The sequence below is a fragment of the Sander lucioperca genome, chromosome 2 (assembly GCF_008315115.2).
Source record: "Sander lucioperca isolate FBNREF2018 chromosome 2, SLUC_FBN_1.2, whole genome shotgun sequence".
Taxonomy (NCBI): domain Eukaryota; kingdom Metazoa; phylum Chordata; class Actinopteri; order Perciformes; family Percidae; genus Sander; species Sander lucioperca.
Genome location: NC_050174.1, coordinates 35,261,341 through 35,287,999, shown reverse-complemented (window position 1 = coordinate 35,287,999; position 26,659 = coordinate 35,261,341). Strand labels below are relative to the sequence as shown.

Sequence of the window (26,659 nt, the reverse complement as noted above, 5' to 3'; positions counted from 1 at the left end):
TTGTAGCCGATCCTGTGGTCTGTCCCGGGACCATGGTCTCTGGCAGGGACCCTAGTGGCAGTAACACTAGGGGTGCTAAAGACACTGGTCACGACCAGCTCCTCAGTGGTCTGCCCTGTGGTCACTATTATTAATAGAAATGATAATAACAATGATTAAATTATTTTTATTAGTCATAGTTGTATGAGTAGTACTATCGATTATGCAGGTCAGTGTGTTTGTGACCTGTTGCACAGTCCTGACCAGCTCCTGGCGACCAGCTCCTACCTAGTGGTCACTACCACTAGGAGCGCTAAAGACACTGGTCTGTCTTGTGGTCCTTGTCATCTGCCTGTTGTCTTGACCAGTTACTGAGTGGTCTTTGGAGTAGTTATTGTACATTTAATACACCTTCTTCCCTTTCTCATTGTGTTGGCAACACTGTGCTGAATAAATGCATTATCTTTTGTCTGTCAATATTATTGATCATTACTATTAATAGAAATCATAATAACAATGATTAAATTATTATTATTAGTTGTAGTTGTATGAGTAGTACTATCGACTATGCAGGTCCGTGTCTTCCTGACTGGTTTAAACTTTACCAATGTGTTGCATTTTAAAAGCTTGTCACATTACCCTTTGTATCAAATCTTGATCTAGAAACTAATGTCAAATAAATGTAGTGGAGGAAAAAATGTAGAGTTGAGTGACATAGCTACATCACATGAAATACAAAAAATGTAAAAGTTTAATTAAAAATTCAACTTAAGTAGCCTACAGTACAGTAACAAAAGTAACAGTTCAATCATCTTGATTGATCCAGCACCTGATCACTCGATGATTGTTCCAAGGATTTTCTCTGCATAAAATCTGGAAAAACCCTCAAATCTCACCAGGATGTCAATTGTGGCCTGAATAAAAGAAAACATTTGAGTTCAGGACAACATAGGAAAAAAATAAACAAGGAAGAGGACACATTACCAGCTTTATTAATGTTAAATTAAAAGATCTAATTATATTTATGCGTGATCAAGTAACAGTAAGCTAAATTCTGTTAGAATGGTAGAACTGTGACATTAATGGATGCCTTTATGTCTTTCTTCAACTAAAATTGGAACATACCTCTGACACCATGACGTCAATGACAAAGTCAATGTTTGAGAGGAGGCTGTAATCCAACGACAACGTTGGCTTTATCAAATCAATGAGGTCATTCATCTGTTGGACATAGTAAGGGTAAATTTAGGGTAGATAAACATTTATTCATACACTCTGACAAAATGACCACTTTTAAAAAATTACTTAAAGTTATGAAAAAATCACTTTTTCTGGGATTTGGGGAGTTCTTTTGTGTCTCTGGTGCTTCCACACACATACAAACTTTGAAAAAAATCCATCCATGGTGTTTAGAGTGAGATACGGTTTCTGAATGTGTCCTGCCTTCAGTCTCTGGGTGAGCTGTTCAAAATCTGCACGGCTTGTGACGTCACAAGCCGAAACGAGCAGGCTAACCGCAACCATTAGCTCGTAGCGTTAGCGTTAGCATGCTAACGCTAATGCTAACGCTAGCATGCTAACGCTAGCATGCTACCTCGTTCTCAGTAGCAAAGCACTGCTACAACACACACAAGTTCACCATAATCTACGAAAGAACTACTTACATGCGCCCTCATTTAGAAGTCTCCCAGCTAATCCTGCCTTGTAACTGACCCAAGTTGTAGAAACAGCCTTTCTTTTACTGTCTATGGAGCTAGCTAGCTGACATGATCTACATCTGAGCTACTGGGCATGTGCAGTGCAATCAAAGATAGTACAGAAGAAGAAAAGAGGTCTCACTCTGTAGCTAAAACAGAGACCAGCTGAAAAGAGGATCTGCAGCAGTGAGAGAGAGCGGTGCAGTACAACAACAATATGGTGTTTTTTGAAAATTAAACCATGTAAACCTATTCTGGTACAACCTTAAAATACAATTATGAACCTGAAAATGAGCTGAATATGGCTGCTTTAAAAAAATATTACTTGCGTGTTTCTCACTGAAACAGGTTGGCTTTCCGTTAAGAATTGTTTTCAAGTCACAGTTTCCCCCAGGGTTTTGCCAAAGGAACGTCCCTTTCAGTTCCTTTAAGAATGAACACTGGTTCAACATTTACTGTTTATAAATAACTAGAATAAACAACACAAACCTTTATTCTTTCCTTGGAAATTAGGCCTTCAACCCCTTTGTTCTTGAGGCAGGTCAAAGTACTGCAAAGTACATAAAAACAAATAAGCAGCAATACAGCACAGTACAATATGTCACATTTGTCAAATAATGCTTGTTGTATTATTTGCTCATTATTATTAATTTATAAGTTACATTTCATGATGGCTGAATGGTTAGGTCAAGTTCAAACACATGATTTCATGTTTTTTGATGTTGCACTTTTAGACCACAAGGTGGCATTTGTGTTGTGTGAATTACTAAGTGATAGAGGAAGATGAAGAGAATGTTTACTGCCGTTTGATAGTATAAAAACACCCATAAAAGACCCAATGATGTCCTGCTTCAGTTTTTATAGAAGCTGCAGCTAAATTCCCACAGCAGTTACTGTCATGCTTATTCAGGTGTTGGCGGACCAAGAAGGACAATTTACATGTATCACTCTGTCGTAGACACACACACACACACACACACACACACACACACACACACACACACACACACACACACACACACACAGGTCATTCAGGTCCTTTGCCGGTCAGATGACAGAAAGTGAAATGGTGCAGAACAAAGAGAGTTTTTTCTTTTGGTGAGTTTTTTTTTATATAGTTTAATAGTTTTCTGAGAGTTTTTCCTGTCAGAAACACACGGCATTAACAATCACTACTCTTTTTTGATTGTGTGTGTATGTGTGTGTGTGTGTGTGTCTACTGCCTGCTGGCAGCTCCGCGCAGCTCTTGTAAGTCTTGCTCGTTGCCTCTCTCCTCCGATGATTTCCTCCGTCTCTCCCGTGTCTCCTTGGTGGACTAAGACACGAGGAATGGAGGCAAGTGGAGGACTTGAGGAAGCAATGTAAGACATGAGACGCAGCGCTGGAGACTTTATGCAGGGTGGTTGATTGGATTGTTGATATGAAAAGACTGTCAGGTATGTCACTAAGCCAGAAGCCCAGAACAAGGTGAAACAAAAAGACAAACAAGTACACACACGCAAAAAGGGAGCGGAAACACAGGATAAAACAGGAAACTGCCCAGAGCAATTAGTGCACTCGACATCTGAACGGTGAAGGACCTGGATTATATTTGGGTAAGTGACATAAGAACAAACTTAACTTAAATCTTGGATTAGGGACAAGTACAATTGTAACCATACACCACATACTTACTCATACTTTTATTTTATTTCCTTATTTATACTGTACTTTATACTGTAATTAAGTTGAGGATTAGATGAGGTGAGCAATATATTGTCTGTTTGAGGGTATATTCATATTGTTTTAAAATTCCTGCTGTATTTATTACATTGCTACTGTATTTCTTAAATGTATAGTGTATTTGTATTGACTTTTGTATTTTAGGGTGCCTGTTAAGACCTGGCTAGGGACAACAGATGGAAACTAGCACTTGTAGCTAACTCTGGCTTGTTGACAGCAAGTAATTTGTCTGTTGATCAATGAGCATTGTCCCTATCAAATAAATAAATAATATAAAAAAAAAATAAAAAAAACTGAAATGCTTTCGTGTGTGTGTTATTCAAACATTTTCCAGAGAAGAATGGGCAGAGTTTACCTGCCTTTCCTAAACTATTCCTGCATTTGTTGTGAACTTCTAACAGAATAACAAATTAATCACTCATTCAATTGTACTTTTGTGCTAAATAAAGGCCGTTGTGGTGAAGGCCTACTTTTACAATTTGCCTTGGACTTTATTGGATTTCACACAGAACTCTTAAGTAATGCTTACTGTAATAAATCACTAAAATAAAATGATAATAATAAAATAAATCTGCTGATTTAATCTTGCTTCACCGTCAGTGGTTCAGCTACTAAGTCACTACTGAAGTACAGACATGTGAAAGGTGTTTTCTGTGACTGCACTCTAATTTATCCACATAAAAATAAATAAATTAATAGAAAGGAATCTCTTCAAATAAATAAACTAAGGAGACGTAATAACGTCTGAAGACAAACAAGTGAAATCTAAAGTAGATTACATGCTCGGACGTTTAAAAAACTGTATCTATATTTTCTTTTCATCTCTAATCTTTACACATTTATATCCATTTTTAACTCATCTATGATGCATTGCTATATCCCTGATGTTTATTCCTCTTCTTGTGGCTCTGTGTGTGTGATATTTCACAGAGCGATGGCTGATTGGATGAAGAGTTGGAGGCTCCTGATCCTCTTCAGCCTCACTGAACTATTGGGTGAGAAATATTTTACTTTTTAACAACCTTGTGTGAGAGAATATGTAAATATGGTTTAATAGGTGTTGTAACAATCGCTTCAGGGTGTCTCGTCAGGACACTATTTTGATGTTCAGGTGAGAGTGTGGGAGAAAGGAGATGCAGAGTCCAGAGGCCTGTACTACGAAGCAAGATCAACATGCCCTGGATTTCTTTCAGTTCCCCGGCTTCACTAACCCTAACAACCTCGGTCCTGCATAAGCTGTGTCACGACGGTAGTTAACAACTAGTTCAATCAACCCAGGGTTCCCAATCCAGTGACGCGTACGTTCACATAAAAGAGGCGGTGTTTGCACAGCGTGACCAATTGCAAACATCTACCAGAGCCGCATATTTTATATAAGATGAGCAAACTATAATTCTGCATAAAAATGAAGAACACTTACACAGTTTCACAGGCAAAACACAATACAGTCGCTGCTTCCTAAAACAGGAGGAAAGCTGGCAAAAAAATAGCCGACGCAGCAATGCGTAAATCACAACTCTTATCAACTTCACTCCCCCATCAGTCAGGACCAAGATCTGACCACAATTACACTTGTGCTTTCCATAAACTGTCGTTGCTTTAGCCTATTATTTCAGTTTTAGCTGACAGTGGTAAAGTGATCGTGAGAGCAAATAAAAAAATATAAAAACATAATTCAAACCGATGTGCGCATTGGCAACACACGGCTCAACAAGCTGACAAATTACCTATGCTTAATTCCCTCCGCTGAAAATCTATATCTTTCATAAAAATACCCATCAGGGAATGTTAACGGGGTTATCAGTCTCTAAATGTCTTTTATGAGCGCACCTCTCTCTCCACACACCGAGCTCCGTCTGATCTTCTAAGAACGATGACGCCGTTTTCAACCGAGCATTGATTGGTCAGTAGGCGGTGCATTTACACCAGTTGATCTCTAATCTCCAACTTAACCTGCTCCGGAGAAGGTTAGGTGTTCAGCATAAGTTACCACGGCGATTGAACCAGATAACAACTGATCCACCGTTGTGATACGGAATACCCTGGGTTGAACGTGAAGTTACCTCGTTAACGCCAAATCTTGCTCCATAGTCCAGGCCTCAGGGCTGCAGTTTAGATGGTTTATGTAAACAAATAGGCTTGTGTTTCTGTGTGTGGTTCTGTAACAACAAAGCACAGCAATACAGACTGTTTAGAAAGGATAATTACAGACCAATAGCAAGGGCAAACCTAAGCTAAACATGGCCATCTACAAATAGCATGCATAGAGCGATATTAATGGCTAACAATAATAACTAGAATGCAATGAGCTATCAATTAAAGAATTAAAGTTTTTTTTTTTTTTCCTTTTGGTGAGTTTTTTTTGTAGTTTTGAGAGTTTTTTCCTCTCAGAAAACTATTAAACCATGTGTGTGTGTGTGTGTGTGTGTGTGTGTGTGTGTGTGCTTAACTATATTCGTGGGGTCCAAAAACCGGGAGTCCAGTATACTTGTGGGGTCCGGACAGCTTTGTGGGGCCAAAATGCTGGACCCCACAAGGTTAAAGGTCTGTTTGAGGGTTAAGACTTGGTTTTAGGATTAGGGTTAGAATTAGGTTATGGTTAGGGTGAGGGTAAGGGTTAAGGTTAGGGTAAGGGTTAGGGTTAGGCATTTAGTGGTGATGGTTAAGGTTAGGGTAAGGGGCTAGGGAATGCATTATGTCAATGATGGGTCCCAACAAAGATAGTGTGTGTGTGTGTGTGTGTGTGTGTGTGTGTGTGTGTGTGTGTGTGTGTGAGAGACTTTCCAGTCTGCATTCAGAGGCAGTTACACAGTATAAATACATTTGATAACCAGCTGCAAATGAACACTTGAGACAAGTAAATGCAGACAGTTGACTTCTCTGTTAGCTTCAACAGAACATGTGACAATGTTTAACCTTCCCATACCTGGAGGATGGAGTAGGACAACTGATTCAACTGAGTGGATTCAGAAGATTTGTCATCAGGTGATTTTCAACCTGCCTTATTTTACACAACCTACACACACAAGTCTCTGGTCTGCATTTCAGTCAGTCTGGATTTACATCATATTTTGTTTCATGCATACACAGGTGAAGCCCCAAGTGGAAAAAGAGACAGGACTTAATTATGGGGAATACACAGCACTTAAATACAGGTCTCAGGTTGTGCAAGGATTAAACCTCGTCATCAAGGTAAATAATATTGTGATATTTGAAGAAAGAAATGTCTTTGTATAATATGTAAGGGATAATATAGAGTGAGGCGGTTGTTATAGCCACTACAGGTCTAGGGTCTTAAATCAGCCTGAAGGAGTTGTTTGCATGACAACGGTGTGTTAGCAGAATGCATTAGAATTCAACCAAGCCATGTAATAAACATAGTTAAATTCATGGCAGGAGACTAAAGATCAGTTAAACACATCCCTGCTGGTAGAAGATCCTCACTGTTCAACAACACATCATGATGAATGCATTTGTTAATACGTAGAAGTTTCCTCTTTTTACTGCAGGTTCTTGTTGGAGGAGACGACTGCATCCATCTGAGGGTCTATCAAAGACCTCGGTTTGACTATGATAATCAAGATCCTCCCCCAGAGCTGAAGGGTGTAGAGCAGCACAAAACTAGAGAATCTCCCCTCGTCCCCTTTTAGAAACTGATGCCGTTTCTACAGTGAAATACTTACAGACTGCAGTCTCATATTAAAATGTTCTGCTGATTTAATCTGAAATGTATTAACTCTTAGAGATGAATATATTTGGGGGAATGCACTAACTGCTAAAGAAACAATAAAGATTAAAGCATTAAAACAATCTATATTTGTTGTAGTTCATATGCAGCATTTTGTCTTTTGTGGAAGAAATGGTTATAAATAAATGTATTTTCTCCTTAGTTTACACAAACCTTAGCAGACATTTATTAACCTTCTGAATACCAGGAAGACTTAGTCAGTTAGTTGACGGTGTCCTCGAGGAGGAAAATGTATTTCATACATTCTTATTAACAAGTGGGGAGCGTACAGACTCTACCAAACAAGGACATACACTGCCACTAGGTCCTAGTGGCATATATATATATATATATATATATATATATATATATATATATATATATATATAATGTTTTGATGTTCTTCTTCTACTCTGCTACATTTCAGAGAGAAATATTGTACTTTTTACTCCACTACATTCCTCTGTTACAGCTTTAGTTACTAGTTACTTTACACATTAAGATTACTGCTCACAGAACACATGTAGTTTATAAAATCTGATGTTTTATTCTAAAGTAAACTAGCCGACAATATAACGGCTACAAGTCCAGCTGAGATGATCAGACCATTAAACACACAACTGGTTGGATCCTTTACATTTTCTACAATGGGAGGATTGTTCTTTACTTTTAATACTTTAACTACATTTTCCTGATGATACTTACAGACTTTTACTGAAGTAACATTTTTACTGCAGGACTTTAACTTGTAACAGAGTATTTTTACAGTGTGGTATTAGTACTTTATCTGCAGTAATCTGAATACCTTTTCCAGCGCTGCTGGAAATATATATAATAATATAAACAACTACACAACATCGCCCTCTGGTGGTAGAAGTTCTTCATGATGAATGATAGAAGTGTTGCAGTATAAATAACGTTAAGGAGGCGTTGGTGTTAGGCAGCAATGCCTCTTAGGAGTTTGTTATTTACAGGTGCTTTACATGTGTAAGCCTTTGTCAATACACTGTAAAAATGTTTTTTCATTTTTTGACAGCAATACATGTTATTTCATGTTGTGTCACTGTTGTGGACTTGAAACATTGCGTCGTTCCAACATCTGGGATAGCTCCGTTGATGCCGGAAATTCCGGCGGATGTCCTTCATTTCGACCAGATCTCCGTCCCCTTCCTCTGTCTCTGTGTTGGCGTTCTAACCTCCGGCTGATTTGTGAGGACTATGGTTAACTGCTCCTCAGATCTCTGCAGGGTAAATCCAGACAGCTAGCTAGACTATCTGTCCAATCTGAGTTTTCTGTTGCACGACTAAAACTACCTTTGAACGTCCACATGTTCCACCAAAACAAGTTCCTTCCTGAGACTATTTAGCCCAAGATGATTGTGATTGGTTTAAAGAAATGCCAATAAACCAGAGCACGTTCTTCTTCCATCCAGAAATGCTGTGTGGACTAGCCAGAACTTCCTCTGCAGAGCTGTGGAGGAAGGTCTGGCGATGCAAGACTACATCTCACGGGACGGGCTCTAAGATGCGAGGAAGGAGCTTAGCAACGTCCAAGACGATTGTAATTGGTTTAAAGATGGGTGGTGATGGCGCAGTGGATATAACAAATGCCTTTGGTGTGGGAGATCCGGGTTAGATTCCCACTGCGATACATCAACCAATGTGTCCCTGAGCAAGACACTTAACCCCTAGTTGCTCCAGAGGTGTGCGACCTCTGATATATAGCAACTGTAAGTCGCTTTGGATAAAAGCATCAGCTAAATGACATGTAATGTAATGACATGTAATGTAATGTAAAGAAATCAGAGCACGTTTTTCTCCCATCCAGGAATGCTATGTGGATTACATACAGACTGGCAATAACTCTCCCGGACTACATCTCACGGGACGGACTCTAAGACGCGAGGAAGCGAAGCAAGTGAAGGAAACGTGGATGCAATTTAAGGGAAGTAAGATTCATCTTAAGTTTGGCCTTCCTGCACCAAAGACACAAGGGGACACATCCAGCATCCGTTCACACAGACACATCATCGTTACGGAGGAAAGCACATTCTTCTTTAAAATAAATATTTTAACACAAATAATAATTTGAATGATTTTATTTCCAAGAACAAAGCATAAAGGATCCATTTGATTATAAAAACATTTGAGTACAGTTATAGATTTTATTCGGTTACGTTAGAATTGTCTAAACTTTTTACTGTAAATCAAAACACAACATGTAGTTTATAATAAGATTGTATTATTTTATGGATATATTTTCCTCAACATAGATTACTAAATAATCCAAATCAGACACCGTGCCCTTAAAGTAGAAGAGGTTTATTATTCACTAAATGTTTTACATAAACAACACATGATACATCTAACTATAAAGCAAGGACCCTCTGTGTGTGTGTGTGTGTGTGTGTGTGTGTGCGTGCGTGCGTGCGTGCGTGCGTGCGTGCGTGCGTGCGTGCGTGCGTGTGTGTGGGTGCGTGTGTGTGTGGGTGTGTTCTCTAAATATCTCAAGAACTGTTCATCCGATCTACTTCACACTTGGCGGGTGTATTGTTGGGTACCCAATGAGGCAGTATCTCAATTTTGATGGAGTTTCAACACAAAACTTTTTAAAGTTAACTGTGGAACTGACCTGACCGTTGTTGAGAATGAATACCTCTGCTGAAGTGTTTTTGATTGTTAACTTAATAGTAAGTCATCAGGTTTGTTGGAGATCAGCAAGGCCTGCGCAGAATCGATAGATTTGGGTCCAAATTGATCCTGACTCGCTGTCGTCATGCACATGGGCAACAATGACCTCACAAGATCAAAGAGGTGCACTATGAGGTTTTATATCAACTTTTCATTGGTTTTGAATTGGAGAGTTTCTGATTGATATTTGTCTGATTTGAAGATACTTTGTTTAAATGTTGTTTATTGACATCAGCAGCAGATTGCGTGCAGAGTTTTAATAGCTACTCTGTCAGAATCTAAACAACCGGATATATGGATAACATTTCAATTAATCCAAATCAGACTCAACAGGAAGTGACTGTTTCTGTAAATTCCTGTTCAGACTGAAGGCTGGAAACTGTCCGACTTGACCACAGCGTTTTGTCACGACCCAGCAGGGTGCAAGGCGCAGCTCATCTAAAACAAGCCTAGTAGTACACAGTGGGTTACTTTGGGGTCCTTCTTTAAGTCATTTTGGGGTACAGTGGTTCTGGAGAAAGCTACAAGCAGCAAGACAGGAAGCCAAACAATCAGTCCTAAACAGACATGTTTGAAAGGGCTAGTTAGTTAAGATAAAATGACAAATGATCAATGAAATTCAGAAATTGTGTCCTTACTTTTCAAGATTAAACTCTACATTACATCAGCCAGCATAGAAACTGATACTGCATCAACTTTTGTTTCTCTTTGTTCTTGTTTCTTTTGTTGTTTTGCCCTTAAAACTGATGTTCTGCTTGTTTGCAGGAAGATGACATTTCCTTAATAGTCTTAACTGACACTCTTGCAGCAGCCGGTCCACTGACACCTCCAGATCTCTAAAAAACAACTTCAAATGACCACATTCGTTCTCATCACTGATCCAGCCTTGCAGAAACTGTGTCCTTGCTTTTAAAATAACTCTATATTATCAGCCAGCAGAGAAACTGATACTGCATCAACATCTGTTTGTTCCCGTTTCTTTTGTTGTTTTGCCCTTAAAACTAATGTTCTGCTTATTTGCAAAATGAAAACTGAAAAAATGAAAAAAAAGAGGACATAAATGATCTTTATGACTGGAGACCAAACTGATTTCTTCTGTCTTAACTGACACTTTTTCAGCAGCCGGTCCACCGACACCTCCTGATCTCTAAAAACCAACTTCAAATGACCACATTCGTTCTCATCACTGATCCAGCCCTGCAGTGTAATTTTAATAGTAGTTTGGTTAAGTCCAAAGAAAGTCAGGAGAACTCTGTCAGGCAAAAGTTGGCAGTCAAATGGCGGCGTTGACTGTGAGCTCATGTACAAGACGTCTGTAGCGTTGTCTTTGGCACAGTTATCAACCGTGACTGAACCGTGGTTGAAAGCCAACATGTAAATGTCATTTCCATCACCGCCGACCAGGTAATCGCCACCGGTGGACACCAAGATGTCATTGCCATCCGAGCCTTTGAGAAGAGAACTTTCGTAACCAGACACCAAGATATCAGAGTAGACGGTGCCGATGACTATCTCCACATCCTTCAACACGTCGCCCTCAGCATCGGCGTAGCGGCCTTGTCCCGTCAGCAGGTTGACATAAACTCCTTTACCTGTGTCAGGATCGCCCCGGTACACAACCGTGTCTCTGCCAGGACCGCCGTCCATCAGATCAGCCCCTGGTCCGGGAAGGAAGACGTCCCGGCCAGAGTTTCCCATCATAGTGTCATTTCCGTCCTCGCCATAAAGAGTGTCGTCTCCCAAGCCACCAATCAGGATGTCGTCTCCGTTCCCTCCGATCAGCGTGTCATCTCCAGCGCCTCCTTCCAAGGCGTCATCCTTCCACCCACCAATCAGAGCGTTGTCTTGATCGTTACCTAAGGCAAGAGGCAAGGCAGCTTTATGTCCACAGCACATTTCAGCAACAAGGTGATTCAAAGTGATTCACATAAAACATTAAAGAGCAGTAAAAACAATTTTTAAAAAATTGTTAAAAAAGAATATAAAAAGGGCTTTTGAGAGGTCACATGAACAACAACCGCAATGGTTGCTGAGAGATAAAGCTCCTTACCCACCTCCATTTCATTGAAAAATCAGGTCCATTCCTTTCCCTTCGACGTCAAATCATTTTATTTGTTATCACAGTGACTCAGTAAAATGCCTGTAAGCGCAAGAAAGCAGGTCTCGTTGTCATCTAAGTTAGCTACTCAGAAACAGAAATCTGCTAACATGGCGACTGATGCTAGCGTGGACCTAAACATGGAGGACTTTAGGTCTTGGAGAAGCAACAAAGTGTGCTTGAAGCAGTGGTCCACAATGCAGTAAAGGGAGCGCTAACAGAAATGAATACCTCGCTGCCACACATGAGGACAGAGCTTGAGATGCAGGGAATGACTGTACGTGATCTGATGCAACGAATGGACAACACAGGGGGATAATAGGCAGATGAAAAAATAGTGAATGCCTGTGTTGATGACCAGAAGAAATTTGAGCATGGAAGACAGATAATGACGCAACAATGTACGCATCATTGGACTAAAAGAGGGCAGCGAAAAGCATGACCCAGTTGGGTTCCTGCAAGAACAACTACTTGTATGGATCCCCTCCTTACAGAACAAGGCTACCATCGAAATTGACAGAGCACATAGAATCTATGGCAAGGGTACAGGAACACATACTCTGATTTTCAGGTGTTTGAGATATCAGGACCGCCAAGCAATTCTTCAGGGGGCAAGACAAGCACAGCAAAAAGGGCCGATTCGTGATTCTTGAACAACGCTGCGCTTTAAACCTGACTACCACGCAGTCACTATCCAGCGGCGTCAAGAGTTTATAGGGGTACAGCGTAAGCTACATGCTAAAGGCATCTCAAACTTTCTTATCTATCTGGCCACCCTGAGAGTGACCTACAGAGGGAGAGAGTTCACTTTCACTGAAGCCAAAGATGCAGACGTTTTCTGTCAAGAGTTGGATATGGAGGGCGACGCGACATCCACACAGGCCACTCCGCAGCTGGACCTGGTACCGACGACGGAGCCAGAGGACGACGAGACACTCACACAAAAGACTTTGCATCTGGTGCAGGAGCCAACGGCGGAGCCAGAGCTGGCAGACCCAGCGGCTATGGACTAGTGGTATCTGGGCTACTGTGCTAAGTTTGACTCGAGACACTGTATGTACGTTTTGGAACCAAGCTTTGAAGGAAACATTTAACTAGACTGAAAGAACATGATAAATGCTGACTGTTCAGTTTTTAATCTATGTTTGTTACTCGTAACTCGTTACTCGTGTAGCCTATTTTAGAATTTGATAGCTGGTTGAGACCTATTTTTAGGGGTTTTATAACGTCGTTCATGTTTAGCATAAGAGTTCACCAGACCTGTTTCAACAAACCTGTGACTTTAGACAGGCGGGGCAGTTGTGGGCTAGAGTTTGCGCAAACTGCATTTGATGAGGCCACAGCTCTTACAGATAGGGGATGGGGTTTGCGGTCTCAGAGGGTTATGGGATTTATTTTTTAGATTTTTTATGTTTTTACCACACTTTGCTTAGATCTAACAGTTCACCCTTTGCTACAAATTTGTCAGCAAATTCCAGTAGGGTACGCGAGGCATGTATGCATGTATATTTGGTTAGATGGCTGAACTTTCAACCCTTTCAGTTAACATCAGGGGGCTAAATGGGCCGATCAAATGAGCTAAATTCCTGGACTACTTAAGAAGAAAGAATATAGATGTAGCGCTTGTATAAGAGTCACATTTATGTAAAAGACATGTAAATTGTCTACAAAATAAAGACTACAAGATTGCTGCTTCATCTAGTGACGACACCAAAACCAAGGGCTCCATTGCGTTACTGCCGCGGAAATGCGCACTCTCTGTAGACAAAAGTAGTAAAGATCTATCAGGCAGGATATCTTATATACAGTATGTACCACGATAAGGAGTAGGAAAATAGCCTTTGCTTTGGTATATGTATCGTCTATATATGACCAAAGCCTTTTCCCACGTCTAACCAATGAATTGCTTTCTCTCAATGAATTGAATTCACTAATTATAGAGGGAAACATGAATGCAGTGCTAGATTTAAATCAGGATAGATCAGGGGTCAATCACACAAAGGCCCAAAAACACACATCAGACATGTTTAGAGCAGTTGTGGAATCCCACCATCTTACAGATATATGGAGGATGCACAACATCCAAAAGATTAAAACTTAAACTAGGGTTTTATTTCAGAATCAAATCCTGCCTTTAGTTCGAATCTAGAAAGAGGCTGGTCGCTGCCATTTTTATGTCTGTACTTGACTATGGTGATGTTTTATACATGCATCTCAAAGTTTACATGCACTGGACACTGTATACCATGGATCTCTGAGGTTCAGCACTGCTATGAAAGCCCTTACTCACCATTGTGAATTGTATGAACGTGTTGGATGGCCTTCTTTATCAACACGGAGACTTCAACACTGGCATATCTTCATATACAAGGCTATTTTAGGTCTACTTCCATCCTACCTTCTGACCTATATCAGTGTAAATAGTACCGGGATTTACAATCTTCGTTCCCAGGATCTTTTCCTTCTGTCTGTTCCAAAGATTAGAACTGAGCTGGGGGAAAAAACTTTTAAGTTTGCTGCTCCCTCTACATGGAACAAGTTACAGAAATCCATGAAACTTACTGAGCTGGTCTCATTGGTCGCTTTTAAGAGGATGTTGACTGACTTGGAGGCAGCCACATCTGGCTGCAGATGTTTTGCCCGATGTGTTTAGGAGTGTGGTTGACTTTGAGGGATTTGCTGTTTCAGTTGTTTTATGTTTTTAGTACCGTCACCTGTTGGGACATACATGCTGTCCGTACCGTCACCTGTTGGGACATACATGCTGTCCGTACCGTCTCTGGTTCTGGCCACGGGAACAGAAACAGGACAGCTCACTTCAACGCAGCGTAATAACTTCTGAAAATAATATCCATCTCGCAAATGTATCTGTCTCTGCAGTCATCTCAACCATCGAATACAGCGACAGGAAAATAATACAGCTTTTTTTTTTCCTGTGAAGAAATGTGTTGTGGTGTTGGTGAATTCTTAAAAAAAACAATGCACCACTAAATGTTGCGTTAAAATGCGTTGTAACTCGCGTTACTGAGATTGTAACGAGTATAATATTACTGAAATTTAACTAGCAATGCATTATATTACTGCGTTACAGCAAAAAGGAATACATTACTGTAATTGCGTTACTTTTGTAACGCGTTACTCCCAACACTGAAATTTGCCTACATCAAACGTCAGTTGTCAACAACGCGTCACCAACTGGGAAACTCGGTCAGCAAAATCTAGTCCAAGTTTCCCACCTCTGATCATGCCCTGGTTGAGCGTAATACATTTTTTTAGAGGAGGAGCAACAGCATTATGGATGATTTTAAAAACTAAGCAAACATTCGAATGCATTATCAAATTTCCAAAATTTAAAATATTGTACTTAGTGATTATTTTACAGTGGTGATATTAACGTGTTTTTTTGTCATGGATCTTAAGGGCTGTTTTATATAATGATTCAAGTGGTCTTAAGGCTGTTTTACCTGCCTGAGACCAACTTGTCATGCAATACAAAAAGTGTGGAACAATCGTTGCACTTAAGTAGGTATTCAATGCCTCAATGGTAAGAGAGTTTCTTATATGTCTGAAATTTATAAGGTTAAATTTCAGTGTGCTACTCAGTTTTTTAACATGTTTTTTAAAGGTAAGAGTTGGGTCCAGGGTAACACCCAAATATTTGAATTTGTCCACATTTTTAATTGTATGCCCATTTACTAAGACCTCAGGACATTCCGTAAGTTTGCATCCATTTTTAAAAAAAATGGTTACCGTCTTTTCAATATTTAAAGTGAGACACGAGTTGTGTAGCCATTCAACAACCATTTGTTAATTTTAAAGCAACCTCTGTGGCATTCTTCCCATGAGTGTACAGCACAGTGTCATTTGCATACATTATTAAATCAATGTCATTACATACAAGTGGAAGGTCATTTATATATATACTAAAAAGCAGCGGCCCTTACATTGACCCTTGCGGGACCCCCATACTGCATCTTTTCAATGGGGATAATGTATTTTTGCAGCCTCAGTTTGATGTGGGTTACGGTGAGACATGATTACACAGAACGAATGCAGGGGCCAAGCAAATAAAGATATTGAGACATGAGAATAAAAAAAGCCAAAGTGCAGTTTCTCTAGGTCTATCTCAGGTTGTTTCGTGTTTAATACTGGACCAGTTTCAAAGATTGTTTTTCCCATCAGTCACGTAGAAGAAAGTGGAAATGATCCAAACAGTCAATCATCAGTTTGTCTGTCTATCTGTCCGTCCGAAAAGAAAAGAAAAGACTCAAGTAAAGTACCAGTACCTCAACATTTGGACTGGAGTAAATGTACTTAGTTACATAGTTAGGGTTATACGGTTTGGTTCTGGTTTAGGTAGGAGGGAACACATCTGGATACAACGCTCGCTAAGTGCGTGCCGAAGAGCTGGCGGTCCAGTTTGATGAGCTGTCGGAGGAAACCGCGGTTTGGGATGACACCGCGGTTATCTTTCACGGCACAAATGGATTGAATTCATAGGATATCATACGAATTGGTGTGCATACATTTTTGTATATCGTACAAACCCGTTCATGAGAAGAAGAAGAAGTCTCTCAACTAAATAGAATAACGTAACATATACTCAACAAATTTGTAAGAGGAACCTTGCAGTGAAAACCAGACAGACAGACAGGCAGTTAGAGTGAAAGACAGACAGAGAGACAGACAGTTAGAGACACAGACAGACAGACAGATATACAGTTAGAGAGACAGACAGACAGTAGATAAAGAATAAAAGTGATTCCTTGGTGTCTCACCCCCCCCCAAAAAATACCAACAAAAGCGTCAAAAACGTTGATAAAGAGTCAAAAAATGCAACAAAACTGTTTAAATAAGTGACAAAAACAGCTGAAATCTTGCCTAGTTCAATGTCAAAACTTAAAAATAATGTTTGACATAGACATTATTTGACATAAACAAAAACATGTTGATTTTCTGTATTTTAAAAAGTAAATTTTTCAAATACTACCACTACTGCTTTTAATATTGAATAAAATCAGAATCAGAAAATGATTGATTGCCAAAGTAAGTACCACTTACAGTACGAGGAGTTTGTGGAGCTTTGTTGATTGGTGCATTCATAAACATAAACAAAAACATATTAAACATTAATATGAAATAAACAATAAATACAGAAACAAATCTATACAAAATAGCTGTTTAGCATGAGAAGAAAGAGGCAGAAATGTCCTTCTATGAACCCAGAGCGCTGTGTTTTTCAGGGACAGTGCAGAAAAATACATAAAAATAAGTCAAAAGTGTAAAAAAGCTAAAAACAACGTCAAAAAGCGTCAAAATCTGAACAAAAAAAGTTTTTAAAAAAATAGAAAAAAGTTGAAAAAAATCAAGTGGAAACTAATTTCTTGATTGGCCAACATCACATTCACATCAATTGCTTTATGATACGATGATGCTGGAATGGGCGAGTGGGTTGGCATAATTTACTTGCCAAAGTGACGTATAACTAATTGCAAAGCTCATCATTTACAGTTGACATCTTGCTTCAGGATGGCAGCAAAGAAAGTGTTGATCGTGTACACCCACCAGAGCTCTGGCTCATTCAGCGCTGCAGCTAAAGATGCTGCAGTGAAAGTTTTGGCTGCTCAGGATTGCACAGTACCATCAGGCGTTAAACCTTATTGTTGAACCCTGGGCAACACTTATACCATATAGATATAGATATAGTTATCTATGAAAGTGACAAAAATGTTGAAAAAAGTGAGTTCCATACCACCATAGATATATCCAGATATTAATATATATAGATATACCATATACAGTAGATATAGACGTCATCTAGTCTGATACCACAGTATATAGATATATCCGTATATTGCCCAGGCGCAGGTTAAAGCCACTTAGTTTATAATAAATTGGTCTTCCAGAGAAAAACTGTCCGGACCCTCAGTTAATAGATACAAATATCAACATTTCAGAAATGTAGTCTTGTGTAAGGTGTATGATTTTGCTTTTATTCCTGTAGGTAAGATATAAATATAAAATGTCATTATGAATGATATAAAGCAAACATTATTGTTGAATTATGTGCACTATTGCAACTCATTCTATTATGCTTGTATATTAGATTAGATTTATCAAATTGTTGATAAATAAATAATAAAGGGGGAGAGAGCCTTTGCTGCATGCTTTCAGTTTTAAATGTCTATTTTGTCTCTTTCTTCTGCAAATGAATGCAGGGGCAACCATCTACAAGCAGTTCAGGCACACATCAACCCCAGCCAGCCAGCCAGCAGGTCTGTAGACTCCACAACAGTACCAATTTGATTTGATTGATTTTGGAAAATCTTTGATTTATTTTGATAATATTATGCACTTCTCAATACTTGAATGTGTATGTTTTAGCTGTTCTACATAGTGTGTTTACAAAGTAAAGTAAAATTGTGTGACTTTTCTGCTTCTAAATTTTTACTTAATTGAAGAAGATTGCTGACTTGTATACTTCTGCTTTTAAGATTGTATTTATGGATGATTACTTTATTTCTACTAAGATTTTGCACATCCCAATACTTGTGTGTATGTATGTTTTGGCAGTTCTGTGTACTGTGTTTAAAAACAAAATATTTTTCCTCAGGGTGGAGGTGATGGTGGTGCGGGGGGTTGTTCCCATCAGTCACGTAGAAGAATCAAAAACATGGGACATAGGTTAATGTTTTGTGTGTAAGTAGCACTCGACTGCCAGACGTTCACCAAAAGCTGAATCAGATTTATATTTTTAATGTAAATCCATTTAACATGAACACATTGACAGAATATAAATAGTTTACCCTAAAAGTCAAAAGCAATTCAAACATGATCAGAAGCTGTGAGTCTCTTTTACAAAAAACATTATCTGTGGATCTAAAAGTGGAATATACTCGACTATCTTCATCATACTTTACCTCTGTTTCCCTCCTGCTAAAATCAGCAGCACTGGAAGAAGTATTCAGATCCTTTACTGCAGTAAAAGTACTAATACCACACTGTTAAAATACTCCTCCCATTTTAGAAAGTGTAAAGGATCCAAACAGTCAGTCAACTCTCTGTCTGTCTGTCTGTCTGTCTGTCTGTCCGTCCGTCCGTCTCTCTCTGTCTGTCGCTCTCTCTGTCTGTCTGTCTGTCTGTCCGTCCGTCCGTCTCTCTCTGTCTGTCTAACTGTCTGTCTGTCTGTCTGTCTGTCTGTCTGTCTCTCTAACTGTTTCTCTGTCTGTCTGTCTGTCTGTCCATCTGTCTGTCTGTCTGTCTGTCTGTCTGTCTGTCTGTCCGTCCGTCCGTCTCTCTCTGTCTGTCTCTCTCTCTGTCTGTCTGTCTGTCTGTCTGTCTGTCTAACTGTCTGTCTGTCTGTCTGTCTGTCTGTCTGTCTGTCTGTCTGTCCATCTCTCCTTTCTCTCCAACCAGTTGTGTGTTTAATGGTCTAATCATGTCAGCGTGACTTGTAGCCGTTATATTGTTGGCTAGTTTACTTTATATTAAAACATCAGATTTCTATAAACTACATGTGTTTTGTGTGCAGCAATCTTAGTTTTTCTCAGTTGTTTTGGGATATTTCTCAGATCAGAATTGAAATTCTCAAAACTACCTGTTCAATCTTCACATCATTGTGTCACTTGTGCACATCAAAAATGTTATCTTTGGTACATCCATGCAAATGATTATGTACAATTATCTGCTGTTTCCTACATTATCAATTGCTTATGTCATGTTTATCAAAATGTATTATAATGGGTCTCTGTTGAATAGTCTGACCCCCCACAACATATAGCATTAGTTCATAGCATAAGTCTTTACATGCAAAATGTTTGAACATGTTGTCATAATATGTCAAGCATATTTCTATACATTTCCATTAGACTTTTTTTCTAAATCTGTCCTGAACTGGTAAATTTCTCCCAGGTGAATCTTGACTTTCTCTAACGAAGGTGCATCTCACGAACCATCAACTGGTAAGTATATATATATAGCCAGAGCACAACACAATGTTACAATGAACATCAGGAGGTGTAGGAAGACTGAGAGCACTGTAATTCCTACAGCACTGCATGTGCAGTTTTCCCTGAGGAGATCCTATGTCCTATGTTCACATTTCTTGTTCTATTTGTGCTATGCGGTGCTGTCTTTTCCTTTCTGTATGGCAATGACATGGTCTGTCAACAAATAACAGTACAAACAGTAAAAGCGTAAATGTGAATCTTGTCCAGTCTCTTGCAATCAAAATCCCACATTCACTAAGGTGTAACCTACAGTTTACAATAATTGTCATCAAAACTTTAGCCATAGTTTACATCGACAAGTTTACTCCAGACAACATGACTAAGTAATCTGACGGTCTTATCCGTACACAATGACACAAGGACTTGTCATTCTGATGGCACTGACATGTTCATTGACACAGATATTTACTTTTGAGAGATGGACTAAGGATTTTGAGCAAGAGACTGGCTTTTGCACGTAATCCACAACCCGGTCTCACGGCAGTTTGTGTAAATGTTACGTTATTTTTAATCTATTGATTCGACGTTTTTCTCGTTTTTTACGTGTAAATGTCACATTATTTTCTCGGGGAAAGGACGCCGGGAGACGGCTGGGAAACGGCCGAAAATGATGCTCCATAAGCTGGGATGCGGCCGCGAGGCGGCCCGCTGGGGACGCGCCACAATAACGGGATGGCGGAGGTTGGGTTTAGGAGAAACCCGACGGGGAAAGGGCGCCTTACGCGCCGGGAGACGGCCGCGGGGGACGGGGGACACGCCACAACAACACACGGGACAAAACGCCACGTGATCCCCGGGAAACAAAGCGCCACACGCCGGACGTGAACCCCACTCGCCGAGGTGAAAGTCCTGTGCTGTTTGACCCATCCACCCCCCCGACCAGCCTCCCTACGCTGATTTTCGGCTTTTTATATTACTCCTTACCATTTTCGTGCTGTGGCCACGAAATATGCTTCCCATGAAATACATTACTTCACATTTTCGTGCTGGCCACCACGTAAAAAACGAGCAAAACGTCCCCTTGAACACGAATCAATAGATTGAAATAACGATACATTTACACGACCTGCCGTGAGACCGGGCTGTAATCCATGGTGTTTTGCTAATTTGTACGAATTTCTTTGAGAAATGCACTTACTGTTTTGCAAATGTCGAGGATGATGCAATGTTTCAAGTCCACAACATGAAATAACATGTATTGCTGTCAAAAAATGTAAAACCTTTTTTACAGTGTATGTGCAAAGGCTTACACACATAAAGCAACTGCAAGTAACAAACTCCTAAGAGGCATTGCTGCCTAACACCAACGCCTCCTTAATGTTATTCATACTGCAACATTTCTATCATTCATCATGAAGAACTTCTACCACCAGAGGGCGACATTTTGTAGTTGTTTATATCCTCACAGGCAGCGCTGGAAGAAGTATTCTGCAGTATTCTATAAGATTACTGCAGTTAAAGTACTAATACCACACTGTTAAAATACTATGTTACAAGTCCTGCATTGAAAATGTTACTTCAGTAAAAGTCTGTAAGTATCATCAGTAAAATGTAGTTAAAGTAATTAAAGTAAAGAACAATCCTCCCATTTTAGAAAGTGTAGAGGATCCAACCAGTTGTGTGTTTAATGGTCTGATCATCTCAGATGGACTTGTAGCCGTTATATAGTCGGCTAGTTTACTTTAGAATAATACATCAGATTTTATAAACTACATATGTTCTGTGTGCAGTAATCTTAATGTGTAAAGTAACTAGTAACTAAAGTAACTAGTAACTAAAGCTGTCAGATAAATGTAGTAGAATAAAAAGTACAATATTTCTCTCTGAAATATATATATGTATATATGTATATATTTGCCAGCCAGCTGTAGACTCTTAATATTGTTAGTCTTCTTTGTTTTTGTTTATTCAGGAAAGTTGGCAGACAGGACCTAGTGGCAGTGTATGTCCTGGTTTGGTAGAGTCTGTACGCTCCCCACTTGTTAATAAGAATGTATGAAATACATTTTCCTCCTTGAGGACAACCCTACACTAACTGACTAAGTCTTCCTGGTAATCAGAAGGTTAATAAATGTCTGCTAAGGTTTGTGCTAATTTCTGCAAAATGTAGAGGGCATTTTTACGGTCACGTGGGGGTAGGTTTTTTATCACCTCGTCCGCAGCGTCATCCAATGTGGTATGGGGACTAGCAGCTGCTACTGCATCTACTGCATCTGCAGGTGCTGATGGTGCTGATGCTGAATGTTCAGATTCTGATGCATCCTGTTGCAGGCTGAGAGTAACGTTGTGCACATCATTCTTACTTTGTTTAAGCAAAGTGAGATACCGCAGCAGCAGAGCTTCGTACCTTTTAGCTTTTTCATATGAATTCAATCCAGGATCATTTAGTACCGCGCTCATTTTCTCATTCAAAACATCTTCAGCCGTCTGTCTGATGGACGGCTCTGGTCTAGTTATTTTGCTCATCTGTTGAGGTGAAATCAAATACATTTTCTTGGCAGCCCTCAGAGACATCTTTTATTTTTTTGGAAGCAGGCCTCCTAACAAATTTCCCAATATTGGAATGGCGGCCGACAGTAATGGTAGGATAAAGCCCCCCGTCTGTTTTTTCAGAGCCTGATGTTTACGCTTTAAACTGGTTTTTTTATCGGCCAGCAGTCTGATAATCTTCTTTTGACGTTTCAGTTGTTTGTATTGAGAAGGCGATACAGGCAGATTCCCTTTTAACAGGTTTAGAGCCACCTCACACAAGGCTTGGAGAAAATCGGGTGAACAGTGTTTCAAAATGTCTTTACGTTTTGAAGGCGTGGCGTGGTACAGTGCTTTCAGCAACAGAGCATTCCGTTTTATACGCTCTGACATAATGACGTCCTACTTTGTTTTTGCTATGTAAATCGTCGTCTGCTGGTGGGGAAGTAACCCTGTACGCACCCTGTAACGTTCTGGGCATGAAGGCGTGAGGTCCAGGATTATATAACCGTGTGGCACTTTCGTAGCATCTTCAAAACTTTCCAGGAAAAACTGTTTCTGTGAGGGAAACATCTGATGCGCTAGTATCCTAATCTGAAGCTGATCTCTGGGATTTTTAAATAGCACCAGATAATTACTGTTTAAACTTATGGTACGACTGTATCTGCCTTTATGGAATACATTTTGGGTTAACATAAAAACACTCATATTTCGATGATGTCTGTATTGTGTGAAGATTTTCACCACCTCAGGATGATCAGATGCCTGAAATATGACGTCGTCTAGTATGACCAGATGTGATTGTTCAGGAGGAAACATACTTGCATCTTCAAAAGAATCAGGCAGGCCTTGGACAAACTTGATTTTTTTATTCATTTTCTTCATTTCGTCATACATGGGTTGATAACTTGTATAAATCCATACAATGTTTTGAGGTACAATATCCATCACACGTTCACATTTTTCCAGTACAGATTTCAGAAAATAAGTCTTGCCACATCCACTGGGACCAACTATCAGACACGAAAATGGAACCTGTAACCTCGGATCAAAATCAACCTCTTCCATCATGCGTCGTTAGTAACCAAAAGGTAGAGTTGTACCGTCAGGACATAACCTCCTCTTGTCATAAATGACTCTAAATTTTTAACAGAAACCCTTTTTTATCGCGTTTAATATTCTGTTGAGGTGTCTCAAGGGACATTTCTTTAGAACCCCTGAGGTAGCCCTCCACCAGCTCTGACACGCTATCAAAGTTGATCTGTTCGCAGCACTCGTGAGTTTGTGTTATGCCTTTCACCTTCATAACCACTTTTTTCTGATTTTTGGTCTGGTAGGCATAGCTCTTTGGTCCCGCTGCTACAAATTCCTGAATTGTGTCCCCGTCCAACTCATCGGTAAGATCCCTGAGAAGATTACCCAGCTCCAGAGGTGCCTCGCCCTCTTTTGTCACATATATCAGACTGTCTGTATCTGTATACAGAACGTTCTGCTGCAACTTTTCTAAATAACTGTACAGTTTTAGACGCCCATAAGCTGTAGTAAACGCCGCAATGAAAATGTTATTGGTTCGCCCGGGAGGCACGACGGTACGTTCATGGTGCGTCCACTGAATCATGGCTATGTCGTCCTCGCTGTTGTTTGTCGGTAAGAAAGACACGTGTCTTAGATTTTTGTCTAGACGATTTGACGAAAATCTTTCAGTTCTTTGTACTCATTGCTTAAGGAATTTTTTTAACTCAGCAAACAATTTGTATATTTCAGTCAGCCATGCTGCTTGCATCCCCGGCAATTTGTTTGTTTGCCGTTTTCTTCTTTGGCTAATACTTATTAGTCTCCTTATGCGTTCCGGAGCGAAGGTTCATAACTCGTTCATAACTAGTTTTTGCTGCCTGGCATATTTTCCTCTTTAGATGTAGGATAAACAAAGTACCAAATTACTTTTGGGGGTAGGAATAAGCGAGCTCAATCAAGCTGTTGCCCTATCACCGGAACCGGAAGCACCACCTCCAAAATAATCAATTCTCGTTTTTCCAGTATGTACATAATACATTACTAAATAAAACAAAAATATCTATCTATTGACGCAAACAGATGATTTTCATTCCTTCTTGTTTACCTAAAAAACTAGTATGTTATAAAATAAAATGAATTAAGGTGAAATATTTAAGAAAATATTGATTTGTGTGAAATCAGTCAAATTATCCAAACTGTAAATATTAAAAGTTTCTAGTTTCTGTATTGATGTTTGATGCTAGTGTTTTTACTTTCAGTATGTTCTGAGTGCCAGTGTGTGTTGTATAAATGAAGATTGTTCATAGTGTTTGGTTGCACTGGTGTTTAAATCCATTCATATATTTTCTTGTTCTTGTTTAATAAGCGGTGCTTTGCATTTGTAATTGGATAGATATACCCTACAATTTTCCTTATGAAAGTGAGAGAAGAATTGCTACATTTACAGCTTAACAAGGTTAACACAGGGTTAACAAATAAAACCAAACTGTGTATATAGTGAGATGAAAGGCTACAGTGGGACATGTGGCTTTTAACCCTCAATGCTTTTTAGCTTGAGTGGTTCTGGTTGTGTTTGGAAATTATTTTCCTACGGACATTTAATCTAATGACATATCCAATCTAAAGATAACTACTAAGCGAGAACGTATGTGGACATAAATGTATAGCTGTTGACATACCACTAGTGTGTGTGTGTGTGTGTGTGTGTGTGTGAAGTTTTTGGAGGTAAGAGACCTTGATAGAATTAAGAGAAAGAAAGGATTAAATGAAAATATATATTTTCAGCTTAATTAAGGCTTCAAAACATGTTCAGCAGAGCAGAGGTTGACCTAGAGGCCCCTTGCTATGTCTCGCGTTTTCATGCAGCATATATGATATGATACTATTTCTAAAAGATAATAAGATAAAGCTGGTTAAAACGTAGCTGTTACGCATTAATGTCGAGTTGTACAAAGCATAAAGGTGTTTAGGTAAAGACTGACCTGACTACTCACTATAGGAGAGAGATAATCATTGCAGTAATTTGTATTATACATCCTTGCAACTAACTAATGTTGCATAATTAACTGTTAATTTGTTTCTTGTATTAAGTACTTAAGACTAAAAAATGGGACTAGGAAACAGAAAAACAGAAAATAAAACACCATACATGTATGTATGTATGTAGAGCAGAGGTTGACCTTTGACCTTAGTTGCGGCAACTGTTGCCTATGGCTCGCATGACAGCAGCTCGTTTCATACAGCAGAACTGATGCTTATGAATCTGGGCCTGTTAAGAATGCAAACCACCGTCTACACTTGTGTAAAATAAACAGTGAAAGTTAAAGCTAGACAACCCGTCCGCTGGCTCTATATCACTCTGGCAGCATGTGACAGAAGGGAAAGTTACCTGTTGCATTGTGCATTCCATCAACAACTGGTTGGTAATTTTATCGAATGTCAGTCAACTTAAGTTACCCAGGTCTGAATTATATAGCACTAAAACTAGAATCAGCAGTTTGTCTCATAACTATTTTGACATTTCACATAAAGTAGTAGTATGGGGCTTTTATTTAAAGTTACATTAATGTCAAGTTGTACAAAGCATAAAGGTGTTTAGGTAAAGACTGACCTGACTACTCAATATAGGGGAGAGATAATCATTGCAGTAATTTGTATTATACATCCTTGCAACTAACTGATGTTGTTAACTTGTTTCTTGTATTAAGTACTTAAGACTAAAAAATGGGTCAAGGAAACAGAAAAACAGAAAATAAAACAACTCTGTGTGTGTGTGTGTGTGTGTGTGTGTGTGTGTGTGTGTGTAAGCGCTGCAGAGCAGAGGTCGACCTTTGATCTTAGCTGACAACTGCAAGCTAGAGGCCCTCGCTCTGTCAAAGGGAGAACTAGTCTACTCCAAGAGAGATCTTCCAACATTGATAGATGTTGTAGATATGAAAAAAGACAGAACATTGTATAACAATATTAGAAATACAAAGTCGAACAATATCACATTTGGATATACGAATTCATAAATAAAATAGCAGTTTGCTTAGAGGGCCAAGCTTCCTATATCTTTTTCTTTTTTAACTATCTCTTATAGTTTTCTTAAATCCTCTCTTTTCTAGTAAATAACAAGAACCTTGTTTGAGTCAGAGTTTTGATGTAATCATGGTTGCCGTTCCAACACCCTTCAGGGTCTTTTCAGTGATACTTTTACGGGATAAAAAATTGTGGTCTTAAATTCTTAGTTTCTGCTCTTAAGAGATGTATC

At 39.3% G+C, this 26,659-nt stretch overlaps 2 protein-coding genes across 2 annotated transcripts in view; one reads left to right on the top strand and one right to left on the bottom strand.

Moving 5' to 3' along the window:
- LOC116062598 (iron-regulated protein FrpC-like) overlaps positions 1 to 26,659 on the top strand; it is a 125,157-nt gene that overhangs the window by 67,723 nt on the left and 30,775 nt on the right. The gene's annotated exons all lie outside the window — the stretch shown is intronic.
- On the bottom strand, positions 10,395 to 11,727 carry LOC116062604 (bifunctional hemolysin/adenylate cyclase-like). The gene is made up of 2 exons (XM_031317297.2): positions 11,013 to 11,727; positions 10,395 to 10,701 (listed from the first exon to the last, which is right to left on the bottom strand). Exons 1-2 carry the CDS (start codon positions 11,710 to 11,712, stop codon positions 10,508 to 10,510), a joined length of 894 nt encoding a protein of 297 aa, XP_031173157.1. The 5' UTR covers positions 11,713 to 11,727; the 3' UTR covers positions 10,395 to 10,507.